This window comes from Acipenser ruthenus, chromosome 24 (assembly GCF_902713425.1).
Source record: "Acipenser ruthenus chromosome 24, fAciRut3.2 maternal haplotype, whole genome shotgun sequence".
NCBI lineage: Eukaryota > Metazoa > Chordata > Actinopteri > Acipenseriformes > Acipenseridae > Acipenser > Acipenser ruthenus.
Window position 1 is genome coordinate 13688950 of NC_081212.1, and position 27196 is coordinate 13716145.

General features: G+C 41.4%; 1 protein-coding gene across 1 annotated transcript in view; it reads left to right on the forward strand.

The window, feature by feature from the left end:
• Positions 1-5935: 5935 nt before the first annotated feature.
• Positions 5936-27196, forward strand: part of LOC117429031 (semaphorin-7A-like) — a 32667-nt gene continuing 11406 nt past the window's right edge. Inside the window, exons 1-7 of the mRNA XM_034048146.3 lie at positions 5936-6097; positions 20150-20292; positions 20938-20973; positions 23969-24061; positions 24791-24878; positions 24975-25085; positions 25644-25786. Of these exons, the coding sequence (XP_033904037.1) occupies positions 5977-6097; positions 20150-20292; positions 20938-20973; positions 23969-24061; positions 24791-24878; positions 24975-25085; positions 25644-25786 (735 nt within the window). The 5' untranslated portion in view covers positions 5936-5976. The remainder of the gene's footprint in view (positions 6098-20149; positions 20293-20937; positions 20974-23968; positions 24062-24790; positions 24879-24974; positions 25086-25643; positions 25787-27196) is intronic.

The following is a 27196-nucleotide window of genomic DNA, read 5'->3' on the forward strand; positions in this document are numbered from 1 at the left end:
CGCGTTCAGCATTTAATAAACAGAACAGAAAATAAAAGGTTTGAAACACAAAAACACAGGACACGGCACTTGTAGCCAAAATAAAACGACAAACAAAACGGACTACACAGTGCACAGACAGACGAACAAAACACGGTGAGCAGATAACACTAATATTTACGTTCTTATTTATTTTAACTCCTCTCTCTCTCTCCCGTTCTCCACTCACCGAACACCTAACCCTTAGTGCAAGAAACGTGCATCTATATATACTGTTGTGCTGGGATTCAATTACTAATTAATTACTCACTTGAATCCCAGCACGTGAATTCATTACGTGAAACCCCGTGTTCACATATTATATTTTAAATGCACGTGCGTGATGTGCAATCCCGTGCCTAAATACAAATATACACTATTTAAATACACGTGAAACACAGACCCGTTTATATCCCGTGTACCAATGACTATACACCAACATTTACACACGCAACATACACACAAAACACACAAATGCACACAGGGGCGGGGCGCATTGCCACAACGTCATACCACCAATCCATTGAGTGGCTGTAGCACGTCATACCACCAATCCATTGAGTGGCTGTAGCACGTCATACCACCAATCCATTGAGTGGCTGTAGCACGTCATGCCACCAATCCATTGAGTGGCTGTAACACGTCATGCCACCAATCCATTGAGTGGCTGTAGCACGTCATACCACCAATCCATTGAGTGGCTGTAGCACGTCATGCCACCAATCCATTGAGTGGCTGTAGCACGTCATGCCACCAATCCATTGAGTGGCTGTAGCACGTCATAACACCAATCTATTGCATACCCGGAAATGGGTTAAAGGGTTTTATAAATATAATGTATTTTGCTATTGTAATTATTATTATTAAGAATGTATTTTTGTAGAAAATATAAAATAGTACATAGAGTGTTTATATAAAATGATTACAATGTTACAGGTAAACTATCTGTGTATTAGTGGGTGGAGTTGTACCGCACATAAGCACTCCTTCACATGACTGCCTGAAGAAGTCAGGGAGTGGATGCACACATTGTGATCAGTAGCAATGAATAGACTGCAATGCACTCAGTAATGCATAGAATGCAACACGCTCAGTAATGCATAGACTGCAACAAGCTCAGTAATGCATAGACTGCAACAAGCTCAGTAATGCATAGACTGCAACACGCTCAGTAATGCATAGACTGCAACAAGCTCAGTAATGCATAGAATGCAACACGCTCAGTAATGCATAGACTGCAACAAGCTCAGTAATGCATAGAATGCAACACGCTCAGTAATGCATAGACTGCAACATGCTCAGTAATGCATAGACTGCAACGCGCTCAGTAATGCATAGACTGCAACGCGCTCAGTAATGCATAGACTGCAACGCGCTCAGTAATGCATAGACTGCAACACGCTCAATTAGCATATTATGTAGCCAGTAGTTATATTATTATAGTTACTGTAACATATTTTTTATTCTGCGGTATACTCAAATAGCCTCTGAAGCGGAACAGCAAGGATAGAGAGTCCGGGTTCGCCAAGTGGGGGTGGATTGTCGAGGATTGTGGCACATTCTACAACCCGTTTTCTCAGAGACGTCGGATTCATTGGCCAAGAGTTGCGTTGCACAGTAAAGAACTTATCTGAAGCAGCAAAGAGGAGCAGCAACTGGCTGTGGTTGAGACGGAAAGATTCTGGTTGGGGATCTCAAGCACAATAGAAAAAAAGAAACACTGATGTACGGGTAAGTAAGCTGGGCTGAGTTGAGTGGGGGATGGAGGGGGGTGATGCTGGGACGCCAGAATCACCGTCGAGCCCTCTTGAGGTGTCGTGGGCTAGTCGACGAAACACCGAGGATGAAGGTGCCCACTTGTACCCTACTTCGCTCAATCCAGACGGTTGTCATGCTGATGCGCTGGGGAGACCGCACTGTGGTTGATCCCTGGAGTCAACATCGCAGCCATTGTGTGTGCTGATGCCAGGGAGGCAAATAAGCTGATCCCTGGAGCCAGCACTGCACTTCAGCCATCAACACCAGGCAGAAGGATATCTACATCATCATATGGAAGGAAACGCAAATGTATAGACACACAGATGGATCACATTAGTTTAATGTAAAGCTATGTCTTAGTTGGTGCTTATCTTGACGAGAGCCGAGTTCAAATCAGCATGAAGTTTTAACATCTACTCTTGTGTAATGGAAATCATAATCATTAAAAACTTTACATTGTACATTTCTGCACAGGTTTGGAAAAGTAAACATTTTATCCCAATCAAACGTTGATAGTAAGCCTAATATGAATCAACTACACATGAACATTGCTGTAGATACTAAACACTTTTACATACTTTTTACATGTAAAAGACATATTACATAAATTAAAGTCGGAGAAGTTACGTTAAAAAAAAAGAGCAAATCTGCATCTAAATAGGATTCACTAAATAAAAGCAATTTTTTAAAGTTTTGAGCCAATGTGGAAAAGCAAGGATCACCAGGAGTGGAAGAAGGGACTGCATTGGCTCCGATATAAGACCTGCTCTTGTAGTGTAAGAAACTAAGCTTGTATTCCGGTCCTTGCCAGTCTCAAATAAAAACTCCCAGGTGAGACACTCTTTAGTGGGGTTTTCAAAAAACCTGACATGACTCATGTATTTTATTTATGGTCATTTTCATTTCCTTTTCAATATCAGTCACAGGAACAATTAGGACAGCATGTCATAATGGCAGCGACACACTTCACTGAGGCAATGCCACTCCTCAGGTAGACACACCTTCTCTATGAGGAGCACATCCTCTGTTTCAACCAACATGACTCTCCAGGAAATGTGTTAAATGGAATTACATCACGTCAGTGAACAAATAGGCCTTGCTATTTCGCAAGTTTCACTGTAATTACAGCATGATGAACGCAGTGTATGCAGAAACCGCAGTCTATCCTGCTCCATCTTCTACACCTCCTGTGCCAGAATTGTGGTCTCTGTGTCCAACATACCCCAAAGGTAGTTACAGTATTTCACTTAACTGGTTTTACAAGCATGTGTAGCAGACAGTGGGCCTAGTTTACGAAAGGGCACTAAACATTATGGTGCACCAGAACTACAATTAGTGTGAAATTAAAGAGAGAGATAATTAGTTTGTTTGGAAACCAGGCTTTAACCACTGATAGGAGCACTATTTGAACCTATTGTTCTCAGCTGAAATTTATCTGGCATCATGAAGACATTATAAAGTTTTCATATAGAGCTGGTAAAGTTACCTGTAAATAACAGGTTATATTAAACGTGAATTAATGTTACAATTTCTTAGATTTTAGTTTATAGTTCATTACACTGGTACAAATAATAGAGTGGTTAAACAAAACACTGGACCAAACCTATATTAGAATTTAAAACATCCTCCCTCACTAGAATTTCTAACTTTTTAGGACACTATTTTGATTTGTATGAGCATGGTATGATTTGTTATGTTTTGGTTTGTTTTTTGCACATAGAACGGAGTGGTAGGAACCGGAACGCTAATAAATTAATGCAGATTGTTTACATGCGCGGCCAAATGAACTATTGCATATAAATGCTGCTTGTGGAGAGATTTGGGACGCAGAGATTCCCAGACTCAGACCCGGACCTAGACCCAGACTCAGACCCAGACTCAGACCCAGACCCAGACTCAGACCCAGACCCAAACCCAAACCCAAACCCGGAGACAGAGAGAGACGGATTTACAGATTCAGAGATCGGGAAGGCACACAGAAGGAAGAAAATTAGAGATTCCAGAGACAGATTGGCAAGCAGATTTGGAAGTAGAGAAAGACTGAGGGGAGCCTGGAAACCGAGACAGAGCAATTAGAACAAGAGGGAGAGAGCCAACCGGGTGGAAGTAGAGCGAACGTGAAACAGCTGGGAACAGTAAGCAAAAGCAAGAGGCGGGGCGCACCAGAAAGACGAGAGCAGGAGCACTATAACTACAACTGAGAGGTGGAAGGCAGCAGTGGACGTCACAGCGGCTAAAGACAGCCGGTTTGTGTATTATTACGCAAGCCTATAGACTTTTTAGTCCATTGGATAGATTGCTGAGGAGATCATTGATTATACTGTGGTTTGTTGCGTATGCATGAAGCCCACTGCCTGTCTCACGTACCCTGTTGATGGAAACACTGTTACATCAATACGAGTGGCTTTATATCTGTGGAAGTATTTGTTAGTGAAGGAATTTAAGCAACTTGTACTTTAGCTACATGCCGCTGATTTTATAAACAATTTGACCCGTGGTCTTTTTATGTGCACCCGATCTTGTGCTATATTAGTATTGGTTTGAAATAGTATATCATTTTAATTGTTTTATCTATGAATGTACTGTATTCAGTCGACTGATTTTTTTTTATAATTTCCAGGGGATTTTATTGTTATGTATACTGTTTGATGGGTTTTTGGTTAGTAATGATAAATTGGTTTAGCGTTTACTAGATATAGTCTCTCTCTTAATTAGAGCATGGATTTTAATAGCACTAACTGTTTTTTTCTTTATTTCGAGTTGGAGGGCCAGAGTGGGACAACCATCCCCCAATACTTGAGGCGACATCGGAACATTGCTGGTGTGCTGTGTGTAATGCAAAGCCCTACCTTGTTGAAGGTTGACTGGTGGAGGGGCATCAGCAGCACCAACAGAAGACCGCCTTAGTCTGTAAGTTGGGCTTGGTGGTGGAGTGGCGCCCCCTGTTGTGGGGGGGGGGGGGGGGGTTGATTTGAATGAACTGATTTCCAAATTGGGGGAACAGGAGATTGGAACCACGTCCGATACCAATGACCTGGCTAGGAGGATTGGTTGTAGAAATTATAGTTATCTGTCTCTTAGTTATTTAGACTCCTTTTTGCCATTATTGTATATCAAATAAACATAATTGATTTACTTACCTGATTGTCTTGTCTGGTGTGTTCTGCTGCTGGTCCCCTCTGGATGCCTCGAACCTGTGTGACCAAAGAAAGTGGGTTAAATAGAATTATAAACATTGTCCTGTTTCTATTCACGCAGGACTGGCGTAGTCGGATTACATTTTATAGTGCCTGAAGGTGTTGGGCCGTGGTCCTCCTTTCGGGACCTGTGACAACTAGATACTCCAAATCTCTGCATCCCAAATCTCTCCACAAGCAGCATTTATATGCAATACTTCAACTGGCCACGCCTGCAAACAATCTGCATTCATTTATTAGCGTTCCGGTTCCTACCGCTACATTATATGTGCGTACTCTGGGTGAAAAACAAAACACAGCAAATCATACCATGCTCATACAAATCAAAATAGTGCCCTTAGAACAATCAAAACAGTGAGACAATAATAATAATAATAGTGCATGACAAAAATAACCATAATAATAATAATAATAATAATAATAATAATAATAATAATAATAATAATAATAATAATAATAATACAAAAGGAAAACGATTTATCATCACACAAAAAAAGAAACACAAATATCAAATAAACTTTATAGTCACCTGTGACACAGCCACATGGCAAAATAAAGGGCACAGTGGCCAAAACAAATATTTAAACAAAACAACAGAAATATCTTAAACAAAACATACAAAACAGGAAAGCAGCAAACACACAGCGCCACCTCGCCCCGCCCCGCCCCGCCCCGGCTTCTCTTTTGTTCTCCCCTCTATGCTGCAGCATGGCTGGCTTTATATTGGCCAGCTGGGCCAATTAAATAATGAATGATATAATCCCCCAACTTTGCCCTGCTACAAACCATAAAAATAATCATAATAATAATAATGATTTATCATCACACACTAAAATACCCTGTCTCTGAGTCGTGAGAACGCCAGTATCCTCTGCCATCCTGTCACAGGGTTCTGCTCAGAATTCAGTTGCCCCTCCCTCTCTTCATAATCATCTGAAGCAGAAATACACACTTCCTTTCACAACTGATTGAGTTAGCAGACAGCAGCAGTGTGTGCTGGAGCATGGTAACTGGGGTTAAGATGTGCTCTCCAATCAGGACTGAATTGCTGCTTTGCTTGTTCCTACTCTCCCTGGATTCATTGGACTGTAAATACACCCCAAGAGTGATTCTCCCTGCAACAGGTAGGACCATTGTGAAGAATCAGTTACTGTAGGGTCCAGCAGCTCCGTTCGAGTCGCATTGCTGCAGTATGGAATCTGCTGGCATGACCCTGGTCATTTACTCTTTATTTTCTTGTTGCTATGTGGTATTAAATTCATTTATATCAATTATGAATGTATATCATGTTTTACAGCTGCCTGATAGAGATGTGTACTGCGGATATGGCAGATGATTAGCGGTACTTGTGTCTAGACTACAGGAGGACAGTTTTATGAACCCTGTTGGGGTGCATGTCTCTGCAGGGGGTTTATATGAGGAAGGCGCATGTATGTATTCATGTTGCACTGTAAAATATCTGGAGACACGCTTGTCCAATTGTCGCAAACAATTTGGAGACTGTCTTTATATCACACTTACATTTGAACATTTATCCAGGTAAACTTGTTAAGGATATTCTTAGCTATTGGAGGATATGGAGACTCTCGTTCTCTATATGTCACTTTAAGTTTTTATATATACTGTACTTAGAGCAGCGCTTATTTAATTATGATGAAACTTGATCTGAACACACTTATAATATGAAAGCACCTGTCCATCTCTCTCTATATAAAACCATTTTACTAGGCAAACAGACAGATGGACAGGTGTGGATTTGTGACGATCATTTCTTTCAGACGGATAGGTTTTGATGTGTGATCATCAGTTCTTTCAATTGGCTCTAATTTAAAATGTACTGCCATGGTGGGGAGTGATATGCTTATCTTTTGTGCCAGGTGTGTGAAAATAAGACAGCACGTGCTCCCTGTAGATTAGAAACAAACCCTGATCACCACTTATCTTCTCACATGCACACTTCTTAATTATATTTTGTTGCAATTTACAATTCTAACAAATAAAGTCCACCCAGCTGTATAAATGAGTCGAATAATTGAAACTGGGGTTCTGGTGCCGGGTGACTGGGGAGCTCTGGTCGTTAAGAGTGAACCCCTCATTGACAATGAACCCCATAACATCGGGGGCACATCTGATCATGATGGGGTTATATTTTGACTTCTGTGTCTCTTAACAGCCATATAATTCAATATAAGTATTAGCTTGCATTGTTTAACGCTGGTAGCCTTTTGTTTAAATTGCTTAAATCAGCTACATACAATAAAGTGAAATTAAACCGCATCCTAAATCTGAAAACACATGCAATAAATACAAAGTGTCAGGCTACAGGGTATCGGTATAGAAATCCTGATAATTGTATAGATCCTGCATATCGGTGGTCAATCTGAACCTATACCTTTCATAGGGTTAATAGATGTAAAGCAGTAAAGTGATTAAAACCTGTGTGGTAGTGAAACCTGGTATATTTAAACAAATATCTCTGTGACATTCACAGCACACATACAGTAGAACATTAAAACCTGTGTGGTAGTGAAACCTGGTATATTTAAACAAATATCTCTGTGACATTCACAGCACACATACAATAGCCTATTGTTAAAGCTAGCACTAACAAAAGCCAATTCCATTATTTTAATCAAAGGCGAGTGAACGAGTCTCTGAATTTCACAAATGTACGTGTTGGTAAAAGTGAGAATATTGACAAATCTTAAGATGTACTGGTAAATGTTGACATTTACCAAGTAAAGAGGTATATGTCTGAAATAAACATGGTCAAACTTTACTTCTGGCATTTACTGGTAAATCTCAAGAATAACTAAGTGGCTTTGGCTAATGACTGAATCTTTCTAATCACTTTCAAGCAGCCTCTTTCTGGTGGACAAGGGTTCAAACGATATATGTGCAATAAAAAGTGTTCCAACAAAAGCTGCTATTGTACAAAAGTGCTTCAGCAGTCCTGTGTAACTCCAAGTGCCACAAGAGTCTACCATGCTGCAGTAATTAAATATATCTATTCACTGCCTGTCTGTGCTATTTTGTGTCATAACCATAGTGTGATTTTCTGTAGTAAAAACAAAGATCCTTAATGATTTCATTTGTATTTAACATAATGTTATTTTTCATCAAACTACTATTTGGAGTTCAATATCCTTCAGCACCATGCAAATTGTTTTATACTCAAATTTAGTAGAATGTGGGTTGTTCTATATAAGTGGATCGCAATACTGTTCTGTACCATGTTTAACTATTTTAAATGGCTCATTGTGCATTAATGTAAGCTCATTCATGATTATTTTGTTAATGGAAATGTGTGTGCGGAAATAAATGTATTGTTTGATATGAATGTTTTTTTGTTAATGGAACATTTGTATGCAGAAATACATATATTGTTTCAACATCAATGTTTTTTGTTAATGGAAAATGTGTATGCAGAAATACATTCTTTGTCAATAAATAAATTAGTCGATGATATACCTGCATTTACCAATAAACTTCGGTAAATCATAAGATTAACCGGTAAATATCTGAAAAGCAATCGATTTCTTTTTTAATAATACATTTGACATTTGACATTTACCACATTATTTGGTAAATGTTGACATTTACTGGTAAAACTGGTAAGATTGACCAGAATCACACTTTTACTGGAACACATGCATGTCAAGCATTGATCGTGTACTGTTACGTGTGAGACTGTGGCAAAGTGGTAAATGGTTACAGATGTGTGCAGTGCAGAACGGATACAAAATACACAGACAATGATTAACAGGTGCAAGGGTGTTTATTGTTTTACAATGTCCAGAGCCTTAAGACAAACACCTGTAAATAATAAATGTTGGAAGTGATGCAGCGGCGTGTATCACTTCGTTTGTAATCCTCGGGTTTGACCCGAAACCAATAACAAAAAGTCCAGGTTCTTTCTTCACCCACACAAAGACACAGTGTTATTTTAGTGCGTGAAACTAGTGCTCGTGATGAAAAGACAGTACGTTGTGAAACAGAGAAGTGCTGGTGTCCGAGTTTGTTGCTGGCCTGCGGCTGCAGCTCCGGATAGTGTTAGAGTCTTTAGAAACAAAAACAAACAGTTTTTACTAAGACAAAACAAACAAACACAACACTCACTTTTTACTTATTTACGGCGTTCTCCTTCTAGGTTGTTCTAACCATTTATAAAAGAACAGATCACTTATGCTATGTCCCCTTTTTATATCCTCGCTCATGACCCCTAGGTTAACGAGCGCATCTGCTCCTCCAATCCTCAGATGCCATACCGTTAACCGTCTGGGTCATTGAGTTTGGATACCGTAGCTCCGCTCCTTTCCGACTTCCACCTACCCTAAGGAATAAATTGTTGTGCCATTTAGTTAAGGGTACTCTGTTCCTTTTACACAGCGCCCTCACAGGGCGAGAGGGAGATCAAACACCAAGAATCATTCGATCTCTGTCACAATGGTACAAATTAGTTTATAGTTGTAAAATAAGATACATAATTAAAATGCTGTTTGGACATTACAGAACCCACCAGTATGTGAAAACAGCGCTGTTTATAAATTATGTTAGCAATCTACTTTTAGAGAGCCTTCAGAAATCCAGGTCCATTGTCATCCAGACTGAAGCAGGAGGGGCAGACTGAGGACTCTGCTAATGGGAGGGCCCTCCCACTGCCAAGCTGACGGGAATCGCCATTAAAGGCTACAAGCTACAGGGCTGTCTGAGAGGAAGACGAGCACTCTCTCTGTCAGTACCCTTGCAAATAACTTCCCTGCATGCATGCCTGTGACTGTGGTGACATCTGAAAATAGGGAACAAAATCAAGATGATAAGGAACACAGGTGGTTTTGTTTCTTTAAATAAGGAACAGATTTGAAAAATAAGGAACAAGCCCCAACCCTGGCCCTGCTGTAGTTCAAAGGACTTCCACAGGATCTTCAGTGTCCATGGAGGAGATGTCTCTTCGGAAGCTGGGTGCCTTCTGTCATCATGAGGCATTGGGTGAGCTCTAGACCAGAGAAGAGTGCTCCCGACTCAGCCTACCAACCCCCTGAGGGTCCATAGAGTACTATCAGCTAATGAAGAGTGCTCCCGACTCAACCCACCCACCCCCTGAGGATCCATAGATTACTATCAGCTAAATGCTGCCCTGGCCCAGCCTGGCCTGGAATCAAGCAAATCGCCTTCACTTTTCTCTAGAAACGATTATTTTGTATTATTTTTAGTTTGTCAATATAGTCATGGTACTCCACTGCTTTCTGAATGTGGCCCCTGGGGTCCAATACATGGTCCAACCTGGTGTGTGTGTATCACTTTGTTTGTAATCCTCAGGTTTGACCCGAAACCAATAACAAAAAGTCCAGGTTCTTTCCTTACCCACACGTAACACAGAACACAAAGACACAGTATTATTTTAGTGCGTGAAACTAGTGTGCCCTCACAGGTCGAGAGGGAGAACTAACACCAAGAATCATTTGATCTCTGTCACAGAGATCCATGACAATAACACGCCATAACAACACGCAACACAACTAGCGTCTTTGTCCTTTACCATGCAGACACTTAAAAACTACCATAATTCTTTGTGTAAGGAAAAAGGTAAATACACTAAACTATGAGGATTTTAGGACAAAAGTGCTGTAACATCAAGAATGCTCAGGAACTTATAATGTAGATACAATGGAAACCTCATACACTGAACCTGGCTCCAGCAAAGTGGGTTCCCGAGGGCATTAACAAGGCAATGTCCCATTGTTACAGCGCCACCACTGGTGAAAATTCCTGTCAGGGTCATTCTCCATAGCCTAATTAATGCCAGTCCTCATTTGCTCTTTTGTTTCAGTACCTAGGGGTCTACAGATCACACACATACCTCATAACAAGACCCACTGATGAGTGTTCTCACCCAGTCACAGTGAGTCTGTATTGTGTAACAGAGGGAGTTCCTGTTAGGAAGTGCTACACATTGCATGCCTCATGTCAGAGCTCTGGTTTCAAACACGAATGAAAATGAGAGCGCTTTAGTTATTCTGTATTTACTAATTGTGCAAGCTTGTCGAGTAGCCATATAAAGGGCTTGTAACCAGGAGGTCCCTGGTTCAAATCCCACCTCAGCCACTGACTCATTGTGTGACCCTGAGCAAGTCACTGAACCTCCTTGTCCTCCATCTTTCGGGTGAGACGTAGTTGTAAGTGACTCTGCAGCTGATGCATAGTTCACACACCCTAGTCTCTGTAAGTCGCCTTGGATAAAGGCGTCTGCTAAATAAAACAAATAATAATAATAAATAATATAAAATTAGCTCATTTATTTTGGACCCATTCCTGCCATGTAAGTTGGTTCCTTAAATAAAAGTATACAGTGCTAAAGTAGACATTCCCCAAATACAAAGTGAAATACACACTAGGACATTCCTCAAATACAAAGTGAAATACACACTAGGACATTCCTCAAATACAAAGTGAAACATGCCCGAAACTGAAATCATCCCCTGGGGGAGTACAGCAGCTTGTAAAACATTTTTAATTTTCTTATTTATATCTAGAAGGGGACTTACATGTATGTAATAAACAATTGTCCTTTGAAAGGAATAAAGTCCACGCTGTAGTGTATATAAATCAGTGGGAAAATCACTAAAGAGGAGGAGTCCATGCAGTATGACACAAAAAATTCAAAAGGTCAAACATTTTACAGAAGTTAAGGGAACCAGTAAGAAGATGAAAGAAATCAGTAGGAACCAGGAGAACTCCCATCCCTGTAAGCATGCGTACCTCAGTGCTGACCCACACACCCCCTACCTGCCGTTCAGTCCCTGGCCTCTCTCCCAGGAAGACTGACACTTTGTGCTGAATTGTGTGCTTGTTTAGTGATGGGCATTACTCTAAAGTTCCCTGGCCATCAAACTCATTCCAGTTGCAGTCTTGAAACAGCTTGCTGCACTAATTACAGTCTCCCCAGAATAGCCTGTTTCTCTGTCTTATCAGAGTGTTGTTACTTACTCATTGCTGAAACTCTCAATGAACATGGTGACTTTCCTCCCTTGTGAGAAAACATCATGAACCTACATAGGAGTGTAAATCAAAATGCCACGTTATACAGTATAGTGGGGCAGTGTAATTCTGGGGGACTTACCCAGACATTTTAGTCAAATTTCCACTGTTCACAATTTTAGTAACTGTTTCCTCAATTTAGTAATACAGTATTATCAGTTACATGATACTGAATATATACTTGAAAGGGGAAGTGTTTGAGCAGCCTGGTTCTTGTAAACATACATTTTACATTACTAGTTGGCAGGCGTATTGGATGAGGGTTGCCAGCTGTCTGGTTTTAGATTGGATAGTCCGGTTTTTAAACTTGCTTGAAAACCGCGTTCACACTCCCATCGTCGCCTAAAGACGACCACTGGCTCTGTCCAAGTGGTGCAAACTTGGGACAGACTGCTGTGCCTTTAATTATCAATTGCTGTTTCTAAAACAACAAACGAGCTGGACAAATTAATGTCACCACGATGAGTACCACAATTTGAGCTTTTGATAGGTACATAATTTAATATAAGCTGCCATTCAGTTATTTTCAGCAAATCGCTGTAAAGATAGATGTTGCTAGCAGCCAAATAGAAGGAAGCGGTGCCTGCGTTGTGTGTTGGGGGAGTAGGTGGTGATGATGTCATCCGGTTTTGAAAAAATTGAAAGCTGGCAGCCCTAACTGAAAATATGACGTCCCAGATTCCAGACACCCATGTCAATGCCCTTTGTGAGCTGTGGTGGAACAAGCAGTGACACCTGGGGGAAGAACTAACTACTGGGCAGCCATGAGTCACACGGTGCCTTGTAGTGGATTTGACACCTGGGGGAGGCACTGACTACTGTGCAGCCATGCGTCATTGTTCATGGCTCCTGCATTACTTACCCTGCTATCGTGTTATTATAAATCTGAGGTGGAGACAAGAATGGATTTCAACTGGCAATGATTTCAATAATGCAACTTGAAACAGGGGTTTACATATTTATAACTCACATTTCATTTTTATTTAATTAAATAGGAGCTAAAAAGAAGTTATTTTATTGTTTTAAAGAGTTAATTGTGTTAAGAGTGTTCTGATAAGTTTACTGGGTAGCACTTTACATTATGTCTCTAACTACTGTGTATTTGCATAGTAGTTACATAGTAAATGCATAACTATAATGTTATTATGCATAGTTATAACATGGTGTAAATCTTATTGCATGATATATGTAAGTACACTGGAAGAAAGTGGACGGCAAAGAAAGCTGTGGAAGATGCAAAGGCTGCCCTTCGAATTGGAAGAGGTGGTCTTGGTCTCATTTCAGCTCTTCCTACATGGCACAAGGCAGCCCCAGCTCAACGGAGGAAGCTGATAGTCAACGAGGTGCAAAAGCAGTAGAGGATGAGGTGCGTAAAGGCCGTTTCCCAGGCCAAGCAGGGAGAATGGATGAGATGGGAGAGTGTGGAACAATGCAAGATCAGCTGGCAAGACCTATGGTCAATGGAACAAAGCAGGATCAGTTTCCTCATCAGGTCAACATATGATGTTCTCCCATCACCACAGAACCTAAACCTCTGGATAGGAGAGGATCCCTCATGTCCTTTGTGTTCATCACCTGCAACATTAAGGCACATTTTGACAGGATGTAAGGTAGCTCTTAGCCAATTTACTTAGACAGTTTACTTGGCGCCATGACCAGGTGCTGCGATGGTTGGCCTTAGCATTGGAAGACAAGCGTAACATAAGTTGCCACCAGGTCCATCAAAACATTACACACAAAAGACAACATTCCTCTGTCCAGGAGAGCAACCACCAAGAAAAGGTGTTAAAACCAATCCTCGCCCAGGACAACTGGAAGCTGCTAGAGACTGGAAAATGCTGCAGATGTTGGTCAACGGCTTGTTTTTCCATCTGAGATTGCCACCACTAACCTTTGACCAGATATTGTCTTGTGGTCTGGATCAGCACGCCTTGTTCATCTGGTAGAGTTAACAGTGACATGGGAGGATGCTGTAGATGAGACGTATGAGAGGAAGAAACTGTGGTATGCTCAACTACCCGATGAAGCGGAACAGCAAAGATGGAGAGTCCGGGTTTACCCAGTGGAGGTGGGTTGTTGAGGATTTGTGGCACACTCTGCAACCCGGTTTCTCAGAGACATCGGATTCAGTGGCCAAGAGTTGCGTTGCACAGTGAAGAACTTATCTGAAGCAGCAGAGAGGAGGAGCAACTGGCTGTGGTTAAGATGGAAAGATTGTGGTTGAGGATCTCAAGCACAATAGAAAGAAAGAAACGCTGATGTACGGGTAAGTAAGCTGGGCTGAGTTGAGTGGGGGATGGAGGGGAGTGATGCTGGGATGCCAGAATCACCGTCGAGCCCTCTTGAGGTGTCGTGGGCTAGTCGACGAAACACAGAGGATGGAAGGTGCCCACTTGAAGACCCCAGAGATGTACCCTACTTAGCTCAATCCAGACGGTTGTCATCGGTTGTCATGCTGATGCGCTGGGGAGACCTCACTGTGATTGATCCCCAGAGCCAGCATCACAATTGTTGTGTGTGCTGATGCGCTAGGGAGGCAAAATAAGCTGATCCCTGGAGCCAGCATTACACTTCAGCCTTCAACACTAGGCAGAAGGATATTTACATCATCATATGGAAGGAAACGCAAATGGATAGAGACACAGATGGATTACATTAGTTTACTGTAAAGCTACGTCTTAGTTGGTGCTTATTTTGGCGAGAGCCGAGTTATTATTATTATTTGTTTATTTAGCAGACTCCTTTATCCAAGGCGACTTACAGAGACTAGGGTGTGTGAACTATGCATCAGCTGCAGAGTCACTTACAATTACTTCTCACCTCACAGTGAGTCAGTGGCTGAGGTGGGATTTGAACCGGCGACCTCCTGGTTACAAGCCCTTTTCTTTAACCACTGGACCACACAGCCTCAAGTTTTAACAGCTACTCTCGTGTAATGGAAATCAATTTTATCAGAAAAGATTTAGGTTTAGAGTTAGGGTTAGAGTTATATCATGCAATAAATGACACATTAAGTACTTTGTAACTATGCATAATAACATTTCAATTATGTGTAAGTACACGTGTATTGTAAATACACAGTAATTAGAGACACTTAATGTAAAGTGTTACTTTTTTCTGATAAGAGCTACTTTTTAGGAAACTAAATCAGAATCTGTTAATATGACGGAACATTTAATCACATAACAATATTTGTTCATTTATTTATTTGGAAACTATATCTATGTTTTACTTCTCAGAAAATGCACGCTTCTAAAGATGAGCAAAATGTTTTGATTTGATTGCTGATATTTGACACATGGTTGGATAAGAGGCGCAGAAGCAGGAGTACAGTGGGGGTGACTGCATTTAAAGGAGGATGGGGTAAAGAATGGGAACCTGTCAATCCTTCAAACATACAGTTCAACAGGCTGTGATTGGCTGATTCGGCAGCTGTGGGTACAGGATTGATTGCTTTCGTCGATGCAAAGTATTGATTGGCTGGTTTTGGTGAATAATAAAATAAATTTGGACCAATTGTGTCTTTGTTTAGTATTTGCTGTCCAATAGATGTGAACTGAGCATTCATTATGACAAGTCACAATGAAAAAGGCTGCACTTTTTTAAATCATGCACAATGGGGTTAAAGCAGAGATTCAGCCCAGCTAGTGATACATTAGCTTCTGGTGGCTGTTTATTGTCTGAATCACTACACCAGGAGTCTCCAATCCTGGTCCTGAGGGCCGGTGTCCCTCCTGGTTTTTGTTCCAACTGTACCCTCAATTATTTAATTGGACCAATGAAGTTCTTATTAGAAGACTCAAAAGCACCAGGTTAAAGACACCTCATGGCTCTGCATGTGATTAATTTAATCTTATTAAAATGTTGCTAGTTTATCACTGTGGTCACTCAAACTATGTGTTTGCATAATGTACAGTATTACCTCATTTTATTCACCTAAAACAAGCAAACACTCGTTTGACTGATCCTGTAATACTTGCTTCCTCATTGCTAACAGTACTTGTGTGAACACAGAGTATTCTGCATCATAACGCAGTGTACAAAAAGCCTTTCATCAGACATGCTGTGAATGCTCAGTTTCTTCATTCTAATGGGGTATTTCAACACAGGGGCCTGCCATTTTGCTCATGGGCCCACCCAGTTATGGAGCGATTGACAATTAAAAACATTTCATGCCAAACCATATCAGACTGTACTCCGCTGTGGTGAGTCTAGCTCATCCTTGTGGTTCAAAAAATATATCCGTCCCACCCACCTCAGCACCGTTGTCATGGTTATGAAAAAAAAAGATTGGTGATTGGATGGCTGAGATATGAGTAAAATGTTGTTTCCTGGAGGTGCATAGATAGGATTATTCAAATAGAACTGGTAAAGACAAAAACATTTCAAGACTGGATCTCTAGAATTCAAATAGAACTGGTAAAGACAATAACATTTCAAGACTGGATCTCTAGAATTCAAATAGAACTGGTAAAGACAATAACATTTCAAGACTGGATCTCTAGAATTCAAATAGAACTGGTAAAGACAATAACATTTCAAGACCAGAGCTCTCGAATTCAAATAGAACTGGTGAAGCGTAAAACGTAATGTTGTGTAAAGTATAGTTGGTTCTACAATAAAGCACAACACTACAGGTAGACAGTCACACATAAAGTAGTAATTATGCAATACTATACAATACTGTACCAAGTACTCGGTTCTATTATAAAACGGTTTCTCAAACAGCGGGGAGTGTTCACTCCTTGTATAGTGGTACACACAGCGGAACTCAAGCGTCTTTCATGTCCCTCAGAGTATCATCGTGTCTCTCTCACCGTAAGCAGGAGCTGGAAGGACTCTGTGGAAATGACTGAGCTTCCAGGCAACCCTGCAGGGAGGACAACACACGCCGATCTCTGGAGAGAAGCAGCAAGAATTTGAATAGAATAAAAACAGCATGGCCAATTAAACACTGTGATCAGAAAAATCAACACAAACACATCTAATATTTCAGTACACTCATAAAAACAAACAGAAACATTTTACAGTAAGAGGACTAAATGTGCATAAAAAAAAAGTTCTGAAAAAAGAAACAAGGACCAGGGGTCACAAGTGGAGATTAGATAAAGGGGCATTCAGAACAGAAAACAGGAGGCACTTTTTTACACAGAGAATTGTGAGGGTCTGGAACCAACTCCCCAGTAATGTTGTTGAAGCTGACACCCTGGGATCCTTCAAGAAGCTGCTTGATGAGATTCTGGGATCAATAAGCTACTAACAACCAAACAAGCAAGATGGGCTGAATGGTTTTTAAACTTTCTTATGTTCTTATGAATAAAGTAATCCGTCACATATCCATTTATGCATCATGACCAATCTCTTCAGCAACGTTAGTTTATTATTGAACAGAGAAGATTAGTTCAGAGATTGGAGATCCCACCAAAGTTTTCTTACACTGTGTTGTATGTTCTCTGTGCGCTGCCATTGCTGGTAGTGTCAAGTGAGCTGTTCAGTGTGTTGATATGTAAATAAATCCTGTTCGCCTGCGGGGCATATCAACTTCAACCTCTGTCTCGATCTCCTGCCTGTCACTCAGCAGCGAATGCACGCACCCACACTGCAGACGGCTACCGTCACAAGCATTAATACCCTGTATCTTTCTAAACAAGGGATTTAGGGGAGCTCTGTAATAAAAGCTGAATCTCAACACAATAATTGTGTGAATATAGTAATTGTTACAGTACTAATAAAACAGAGGTAATGATTCTGGGTTAAGCATGTTCATTTTCTAGACTTTCCTGTATGAGATAATAATTCACTGAATAATTATCTCATACATCCCTGGCCAAACACTACGCTCAGGATGCAGTTTGTTGTGAATTCCCAGGTTTACAATGTGTCCCAGGGCTGAAATCATTCTCTTACCCCGCCCAGGCCTTTGCATTTCCTCATAACCTTCGGTCAAACAAGCAGAGTCTGTCCCTGTTTTTAAATCTCATTTAAAAGCAAATCTCTTTGAAAAGGTTGGGAATTGATTTTAAACAGCTGACTAACAACTACGAAAATGTAATGAAAACCAGCAACACCACCATTGCTGAAATTAACAAACCATTCCTATAGTCAGGACTTGGTGCAGTTTATACTATAGCTAGTAAAATAGGCAAAAATCCACTGAACAACCAGTACAAGCCATTCTATGCAGTGTGAAAAAATGTTTCCTGTGTTGTGCTTCTGTTAATCACACAATTACCAAACATGCCTCAGTACAGTTCAAAATACGGCTTCAAAAATATATATGTGTTTGCATTATAACAAACAAACGACAATGTGTCTTTAAACACGAAGTGTACACTGTGAGGGACACAAAGCATTTATAGGACATGGAACCACAGTACATGAAATGAGGGAGGGTGCAGTAACAAATATGGAAATATCATATTATATATAAGAGCACAGTAACTAGCAGCAATTCATTCTACTGTCTCTTTTAACAGATTATAAGATCCAAACTTTATATTGATCTTGATATTGATTTATTAAATACAATTAATTGAGATAATGACTTTTAAAACTGTACTATACTTATGACCCAGGATATGTGAATACAAATATAATGATGTTGAAAAAGATATTGCAGGAATATGTTCCACATGGGAGGTTGCTATAGTAACAATGTGTTTAGTTTCAAACCCTTCTGCCTGTACGGTAATAACACCGACAAGGCAATTATGCTGTTTCTTAATGAAAAATACATTCCCCTCCATGCCTAAGTATTCTAAATGTGGTCAGATCGTCTGCTTGTTATAACACGTTGTAAGAGTGAACTAGCTTTATTACAAAGTGTACACGTCACCACTCGGGTGTATCCCAGTGTGCAAAGCAGTGGTTGGCTGCACTCGCCTCCTCAATGTTGAAAAGTACAAACATAACACTATCGTATCTCAAAGATGTGAAAGATGGTATCCGATGAGAAACTGCAGTGTGTGAAACCCTGCTTAGTTGCTGACTTGCCACAATGAGTATCATTCACAATGAGCTGTGTCAGTAAGACTCATTCCAGTGCTCCAAGTGCACTTGCATTAACACTCTGAAGGCCTTTGGCTAATATTTCACAGGGTCTAAAAACAGCTTCACAGCACAGCAACTGAAGTATCGTTCTGACAACACCAGCAAACATTTCAAACCTGGGGGTGCTGCAGCACCTGCTGCACCCCTATTTCCCGAGCCCTTCTCGCTGAGTGGTTCACCTTATAAAGACGCGGCCGTGTAGTGTGCAGGGCGAGTCATACAGTCAGGGGAGTGCAGATGTTCCCTGGGGATTCGAGAGGGTGTGGCACATTGGCTCTGGCGCACCTGCGAGTTGGGGAGCATGTTTCTCCTCATGGTGCTGCAGTGCACCCTGCTGGCCAGGAGCAGGATCAGCTCAAGCAGAGACCTGCAGGCTTTTCAATTTAACACACAAGTCCTAAATTACATCTGACCATACCACTACCTAAAAAAAGCAGCAAAGTGTCTGTGTCCTTCTCTCTATGTTTTCTCACAAACACACCTTTCACAGCATTTATCTACAAATATTGACTTAAAAGACATACTAGCTAACATATTTTAAATGTAATTAATTTAATCTTATTAAAATGTTGCTAGTTTATCACTATGGTCACTCAATATATGTGTTTGCATAATGTACAGTATTACCTCATTTTATTCACCTAAAACAAGCCAACACTCGTTTAACCGATCCTGTAATACTTGCGCCAGTGTCTCAACGTCAGCCTGGGACAGCATAACTCTCCGCCAGTGTCTCAGCGTCAGCCTAGGGCAGCATAGCTCTCCGCCAGTGTCTCGGCGTCAGCCTGGGACAGCATAGCTCTCCGCCAGTGTCTCGGCGTCAGCCTGGGACAGCATAGCTCTCTGCCTGTGTCTCAGCGTCAGCCTGGGACAGCATAGCTCTCTGCCAGTGTCTCGGCGTCAGCCTGGGACAGCATAGCTCTCCGTCTAGCTATACTTCTCAGGTGCCAAAAATAAATAAGAATTCCAAGAATGAATGCAGACACAGAAACAGTGGGTTGAGCCTGAGGCCAGCTCCCAATGAGATGCCTACCCATGTGTAACGTGTTTCTGACTTGTATCTTCTTTCTTCCACATTGTGTTCTCAGGTGAAGGTTATGTTCGCTACGAGTTCCCTAGACCACAGGAACACATTGTGTTTCTCCATGGGCAAGAGGATGGAACTCTTTATGTTGGCGGCCAAAACAAGCTTTTCAACATTAACTTCAAGTCGCTGAATCAATCCACAGTGGTAAATTCATTTTAAACACTTCAGGGTTTTCCTTACTGCTAATCACTTCCGAAGCCCATGTGATGTGTAAATCGTACAGTTCCTAGTGACAGTGTGGAGATGACCAGTAGTCTCTTTAGTAAAGGTAAATGGTCTAGCAGATAGTGCCTGTTGTGAAGGATATTACTGTCATTATGAGCTTCTTATGACTGCTTCAAGTTGCTGGAAAATCTTAAGATTTAATAAAACCTATGATGCCATTAAACAAATGTGTTTCTCTTATTAGCCTTATCAGCACAATCACTGGCCTGCCTCTCTTTTGTTGAAGATCTTTAGTTGTTTTGCTTGTTTTTCATAGTGATGTAATACAGGGTATTCAGATAGTATGGTGAGGAAGGTGACATGATCTGGTAGCAGCTACAAGGCAGTAGCATGAACTTCTATTTCTATAGATTTGCCTTTAAAATATCTACATATTCCAACTTGAAATGGAAAATACAAGCAAGTCATCAAGCTGCTTTGGAGAACAGGGTATATAGCTGCTGATGCTGATGCTAATAAGAGTGTATGGGGCAAGGAAACTGATTTAAAAGCAAATTTGACACTGCAACCAAGAAGATGTGTTATAACAGTGAATAGCAGCTGATTTGTTTTTTTTTCCTATAGATTCCTTTCCCATTGGAAGTCGCTACAGGCTATGAGGTATGTTCACTGTGTGTAGTGCTGGGGAGGGGGCTTCTGTCAAGACTGGAGTCACATTGAATGTGTAGAGGAGTGGCGACATCACTACTGCAGCAAATGAAGAACAGATATCCCTCCCAGAGACCCTGCACGGGACGGAGAGGGGTAGCATGTGGGCATCCACTGCACTTGTGGGACAGCTTGCTTAATAAAATAATGAACATATTTGAAGAGTAGACGAGTATCTTAGTATCTATTAAAGAATATAGATATTAGGGTTATATAAATATTAGGGTTATAGATATTAGTAGGCAAGTAGCCTGAGGGCACCACTCCACTTTTTCCCTGTTGCTGGTAGTTTCTGTTTTTGTAAATGTGATATGATGTTGCACTTTCCTTATCAGAAACAAGGGCTTCCTGTTAAACATTAACTTAATGCTTACAATCACATTTGGCAGCTGATTAGTCCACCCTGCGCCCCCTCTGTAGAGAAACAGGAAGCAGATAACAGACAGAGTGGAGCTGCTGTTACACTGCAGGGCTCGTGTTTATTTGTCTGTTTGTTTTAATCAGGGAGGTGGGGTGACGTGGAGCTGCTATTACACTGCAGGGCTCGTGTTTATTTGTCTGTTTGTTTTAATCAGGGAGGTGGGGTGACGTGGAGCTGCTGTTACACTGCAGGGCTCGTGTTTATTTGTCTGTTTGTTTTAATCAGGGAGGGGGGTGACGAGGAGCTGCTGTTACACTGCAGGGCTCGTGTTTATTTGTCTGTTTGTTTTAATCAGGGAGGGGGGGTGACGTGGAGCTGCTGTTACACTGCAGGTCTCGTGTTTATTTGTCTGTTTGTTTTAATCAGGGAGGGGGGGGTGACGTGGAGCTGCTGTTACACTGCAGGGCTCATGTTTATTTGTCTGTTTGTTTTAATCAGGGAGGGGGGGGTGACGAGGAGCTGCTGTTACACTGCAGGGCTCGTGTTTATTTGTCTGTTTGTTTTAATCAGGGAGGGGGGGTGACGTGGAGCTGCTGTTACACTGCAGGTCTCGTGTTTATTTGTCTGTTTGTTTTAATCAGGGAGGGGGGGGTGACGTGGAGCTGCTGTTACACTGCAGGGCTCATGTTTATTTGTCTGTTTGTTTTAATCGGGGGGTGACGTGGAGCTGCTGTTACACTGCAGGGCTCATGTTTATTTGTCTGTTTGTTTTAATCAGGGAGGGTGGGGTGACGTGGAGCTGCTGTTACACTGCAGGGCTCATGTTTATTTGTCTGTTTGTTTTAATCGGGGGGTGACGTGGAGCTGCTGTTACACTGCAGGGCTCATGTTTATTTGTCTGTTTGTTTTAATCAGGGAGGTGGGGTGACGTGGAGCTGCTGTTACACTGCAGGGCTCGTGTTTATTTGTCTGTTTGTTTTAATCGGGGGGTGACGTGGAGCTGCTGTTACACCGCAGGGCTCATGTTTATTTGTCTGTTTGTTTTAATCAGGGAGGTGGGGTGACGTGGAGCTGCTATTACACTGCAGGGCTCGTGTTTATTTGTCTGTTTGTTTTAATCAGGGAGGTGGGGTGACGTGGAGCTGCTGTTACACTGCAGGGCTCGTGTTTATTTGTCTGTTTGTTTTAATCAGGGAGGGGGGTGACGAGGAGCTGCTGTTACACTGCAGGGCTCATGTTTATTTGTCTGTTTGTTTTAATCAGGGAGGGTGGGGTGACGTGGAGCTGCTGTTACACTGCAGGGCTCATGTTTATTTGTCTGTTTGTTTTAATCAGGGAGGGTGGGGTGACGTGGAGCTGCTGTTACACGCAGGGCTCATGTTTATTTGTCTGTTTGTTTTAATCGGGGGGTGACGTGGAGCTGCTGTTACACTGCAGGGCTCATGTTTATTTGTCTGTTTGTTTTAATCAGGGAGGGTGGGGTGACGTGGAGCTGCTGTTACACTGCAGGGCTCATGTTTATTTGTCTGTTTGTTTTAATCGGGGGGTGACGTGGAGCTGCTGTTACACTGCAGGGCTCATGTTTATTTGTCTGTTTGTTTTAATCAGGGAGGTGGGGTGACGTGGAGCTGCTGTTACACTGCAGGGCTCGTGTTTATTTGTCTGTTTGTTTTAATCGGGGGGTGACGTGGAGCTGCTGTTACACTGCAGGGCTCATGTTTATTTGTCTGTTTGTTTTAATCAGGGAGGTGGGGTGACGTGGAGCTGCTATTACACTGCAGGGCTCGTGTTTATTTGTCTGTTTGTTTTAATCAGGGAGGTGGGGTGACGTGGAGCTGCTGTTACACTGCAGGGCTCGTGTTTATTTGTCTGTTTGTTTTAATCAGGGAGGGGGGTGACGAGGAGCTGCTGTTACACTGCAGGGCTCGTGTTTATTTGTCTGTTTGTTTTAATCAGGGAGGGGGGGTGACGTGGAGCTGCTGTTACACTGCAGGTCTCGTGTTTATTTGTCTGTTTGTTTTAATCAGGGAGGGGGGGGTGACGTGGAGCTGCTGTTACACTGCAGGGCTCATGTTTATTTGTCTGTTTGTTTTAATCAGGGAGGGTGGGGTGACGTGGAGCTGCTGTTACACTGCAGGGCTCATGTTTATTTGTCTGTTTGTTTTAATCAGGGAGGGTGGGGTGACGTGGAGCTGCTGTTACACTGCAGGGCTCATGTTTATTTGTCTGTTTGTTTTAATCGGGGGGTGACGTGGAGCTGCTGTTACACTGCAGGGCTCATGTTTATTTGTCTGTTTGTTTTAATCAGGGAGGTGGGGTGACGTGGAGCTGCTGTTACACTGCAGGGCTCGTGTTTATTTGTCTGTTTGTTTTAATCGGGGGGTGACGTGGAGCTGCTGTTACACTGCAGGGCTCATGTTTATTTGTCTGTTTGTTTTAATCAGGGAGGTGGGGTGACGTGGAGCTGCTATTACACTGCAGGGCTCGTGTTTATTTGTCTGTTTGTTTTAATCAGGGAGGTGGGGTGACGTGGAGCTGCTGTTACACTGCAGGGCTCATGTTTATTTGTCTGTTTGTTTTAATCAGGGGAGGTGTGACGTTACAGTCCTGCACAGATATGATGACTCTCATCTGTTTGTCTGTGGATCGGACGGTGAGAGCCCTCAGTGCTACATGATAGTAAGTGCTGCTGACTCACATTATTAATAGGGTTGGGTTCTTTCCTGCTCTTTGCATTTTTGCCTAACCCTTATCAATGTATAAGAAGCTCAGGGTTCAGCTAAGTTCATTCAATAAATGAAGCACATGCGCAGCTATATTTATTTGGATTCAATTAACACATCGTGGACAATGAAATAAAATAAAACAAAAACAACCCACAAGTTTATAGCATGAATTTGTATTTACTTAGTCCCTGGTTAGAACAAGTATATAGATGCTACTTTCAAAACACTCTCCAGACACTCTACATTGAAAACCCTGGGAGACACATTTTCCACAGTCATTATAAATCCATCCCAGGTCATTACTGGAGCCCACAGAAGATTGAAGCAGGTCTCAGATCAGCAGAAGGTGTAGTAGGAGTCCATAGGTCTAATGAGTCCTTTGAACAGTTTTCAGCAGGTGAATGAAGGGGCTTCCTCAGCCTCTACACATGGAAAACAATTAGTTCAAAGCTCACCTACAAACACCTCATCTTTTGCATTCACATTCCCACGACACCCACCCTGGAACCCCTTTCTCCATCACATGTGGTTTATGTATCATCATCAACTACGAATGGAATTGAATTATGTTAATGTAGTGCATGATTGGAGATTTTAAGTGGCTTATGCTTGCTTTTGTCTAATTTGTCAATCGGGCTAAACTGTTTCATTTTTTAATTGTTTTATACATATCCCTCACCAGACAGACACATGGAATTCATCTGAAAAGGTTAACCCAGCTGGAATTTCGCCATTTTCTACAAATGAAAAAGCACCTTCCCTGTTTGTAGGTGAGTCATTGTTTTGAAGAGTCTTCCACCTCCACCATACAGTGTGAAAGAGCGGCTCCTAACATTGAGATCAATGTGTTTCTGTGCTTTTCTCAGAGGGAGAACTTTACACCACCAGTAGGCTTTACAAAGAAGGAAATGGCAAAGATCTACGCAGAAGTTGGGGGGTAAAGAAAAAGGTTTGGATGCATGACAAATCAAAGAAAGGTGAGTTGCTTTCATTTCTTCTGTTGTTTTTAAGTGTCTGTAGCTAGCAAAATAATTTCATAACTCTTGCACATCATGTACTTTGATTCACAATACAGGTTTCAAATGTGCAGTTTTCAAAGAAACACAAGCTGTAGCAAACACATTTACATGAAAACACGACACCAAGCACTACGCTGGGCTAAAGAAACTTCTCAGTTTGCTTGCCTTGCTTTTAGGAAGTCTGTTGCTGCTTCACTTCAGTTTTAGGTTTTGAATGCTTATGCTGACTGTTCAGATAGTGAATTAAAGTTGACTGAATGTGCTTGCTGTCCCATAGGACCCTCTTGCTGAAGAAATTATTCATCACAAGGGTTTGATTCTGGACAGTGAATGTTTAAAATAAAATAATAAATTGCACCATAGCATACACATTGGGGTATTATTTTAAAAGAGTTTTCTCCAGTCTTTAATTCAAAGGAGAATTTGAATTATAGTACTTGCTTTCTTTTTTAAGTAAAATCAACAGGTTTATAAATGTTAAGAATCTCACTTTTAAAAAAATGCTTATAATTTTAGATCCAAAATATATTGGCATAACATCAGTGAGAAGGAAGGAGGATCCGTTGAACGATAAAATCTACACCTTCTTCCAGGAGAAGAATCCAAATATCAGTGCTGATGCTGATCCATGGATCTCCCGGGTCGCTCAAGTCTGCAAGGTACTGCAGAGTCACAAATACACTGCACACTGGAGAGGAGCGTTAGCTGCAGGGTCACAAATACTTTGCACACTGGAGAGGAGCGTTAGCTGCAGGGTCACAAATACATTGCACACTGCAGAGGAGAGTTAGCTGCAAGGTCACAAATACATTGCACACTGCAGAGGAGCGTTAGCTGCAGAGTCACAAATACAGTGTGCAGACGCTGAGCTGTAGCTGGAGAAAATAGCAAGAGAGAAGCAGTTATAATTTGACTGAATATTATTATTATTATTATTATTATTATTATTATTATTATTATTATTAGTTCATTTGGCAGACGCCTTTATCCAAGGTGACTTACCGGTGTTACAGGGCAATAGAAGGTTACAGTGCAAAAACAATGTTTATATACAGTATAGTTTACAGTAAGTGCACATACTACTAGAATACAATATGAGATAAGAAGTAACACATTTAGGATTAAAACAATTTGTATCTACAATGACATAAAAGTAGTGCAATAGTGCAGGTATAGTGCATCAGCTGAGCGTCCAGTAACATGGTGCTGAGGTCAGGCAAGTCCAGTGCAGAGTAGGATAAAATTGTAACAACTTTGCAAAGCTTGCAGGAGCTAAAAGGAAGCTGAGTTCAACATAGCAAAGAAGCAAAACACAGTCTACAGTTCTGGCCAAAGGCTTTGCATCACCTAGAGTGTTAGGATTGAGACCCCATTTAGAGCTTTTATTTAACAGCATGTAATCAAAACAACTACAAGAGGATACCAGAAGCCATAATAGTAGTACATTAATGTCACATTGTTTGTTTGTTTTTTGTTAAGTATATGGAAAACTACAAAGTGGTATATAATTAAATATGTTAATATAACATTATTCAGCAGGTTTCATTTGACTTTATGAAGCAAAATGAGTTTATTTTATAGGGTGATGCAAAACTTTTGGCCATAGCTGTAGACTCTGCAGTAGCAGGCAGTTGGGAATAAATATATAAGAGTGAGTCCAGACGCTGGGCTGAGCCGCTTCTTCCCAGGATAGGTCTGCTCCTACTGAGTCTCGTATAGGACTGCTACACTGTATCAGACTAGATATATGTGTTAATGGAACTGTGTGCCTGGGATCTCATAGCCAAGCATTAAATAATATTACATGTGAAACCTATTCACTTGCATGCTATAGAATGCTGTGTGCACTAGTTGTGATGTGTGAATAATGGAATAGTTTTGCAGAATTTTTGGGGGCATCATGTTTTATTTTCTAGCATGTGCTTGGAGGCCTGAAACAAGGCCGAATGTGTGCGAGTGAACATTTCTAACAGTACCCTGCACCAGGTGATACCAGCAAGACACTCTTCACACTGATTTCACTGTTTCTGCACCCATCCAATAAAGAAATGTGCTTATACAAGCAAACA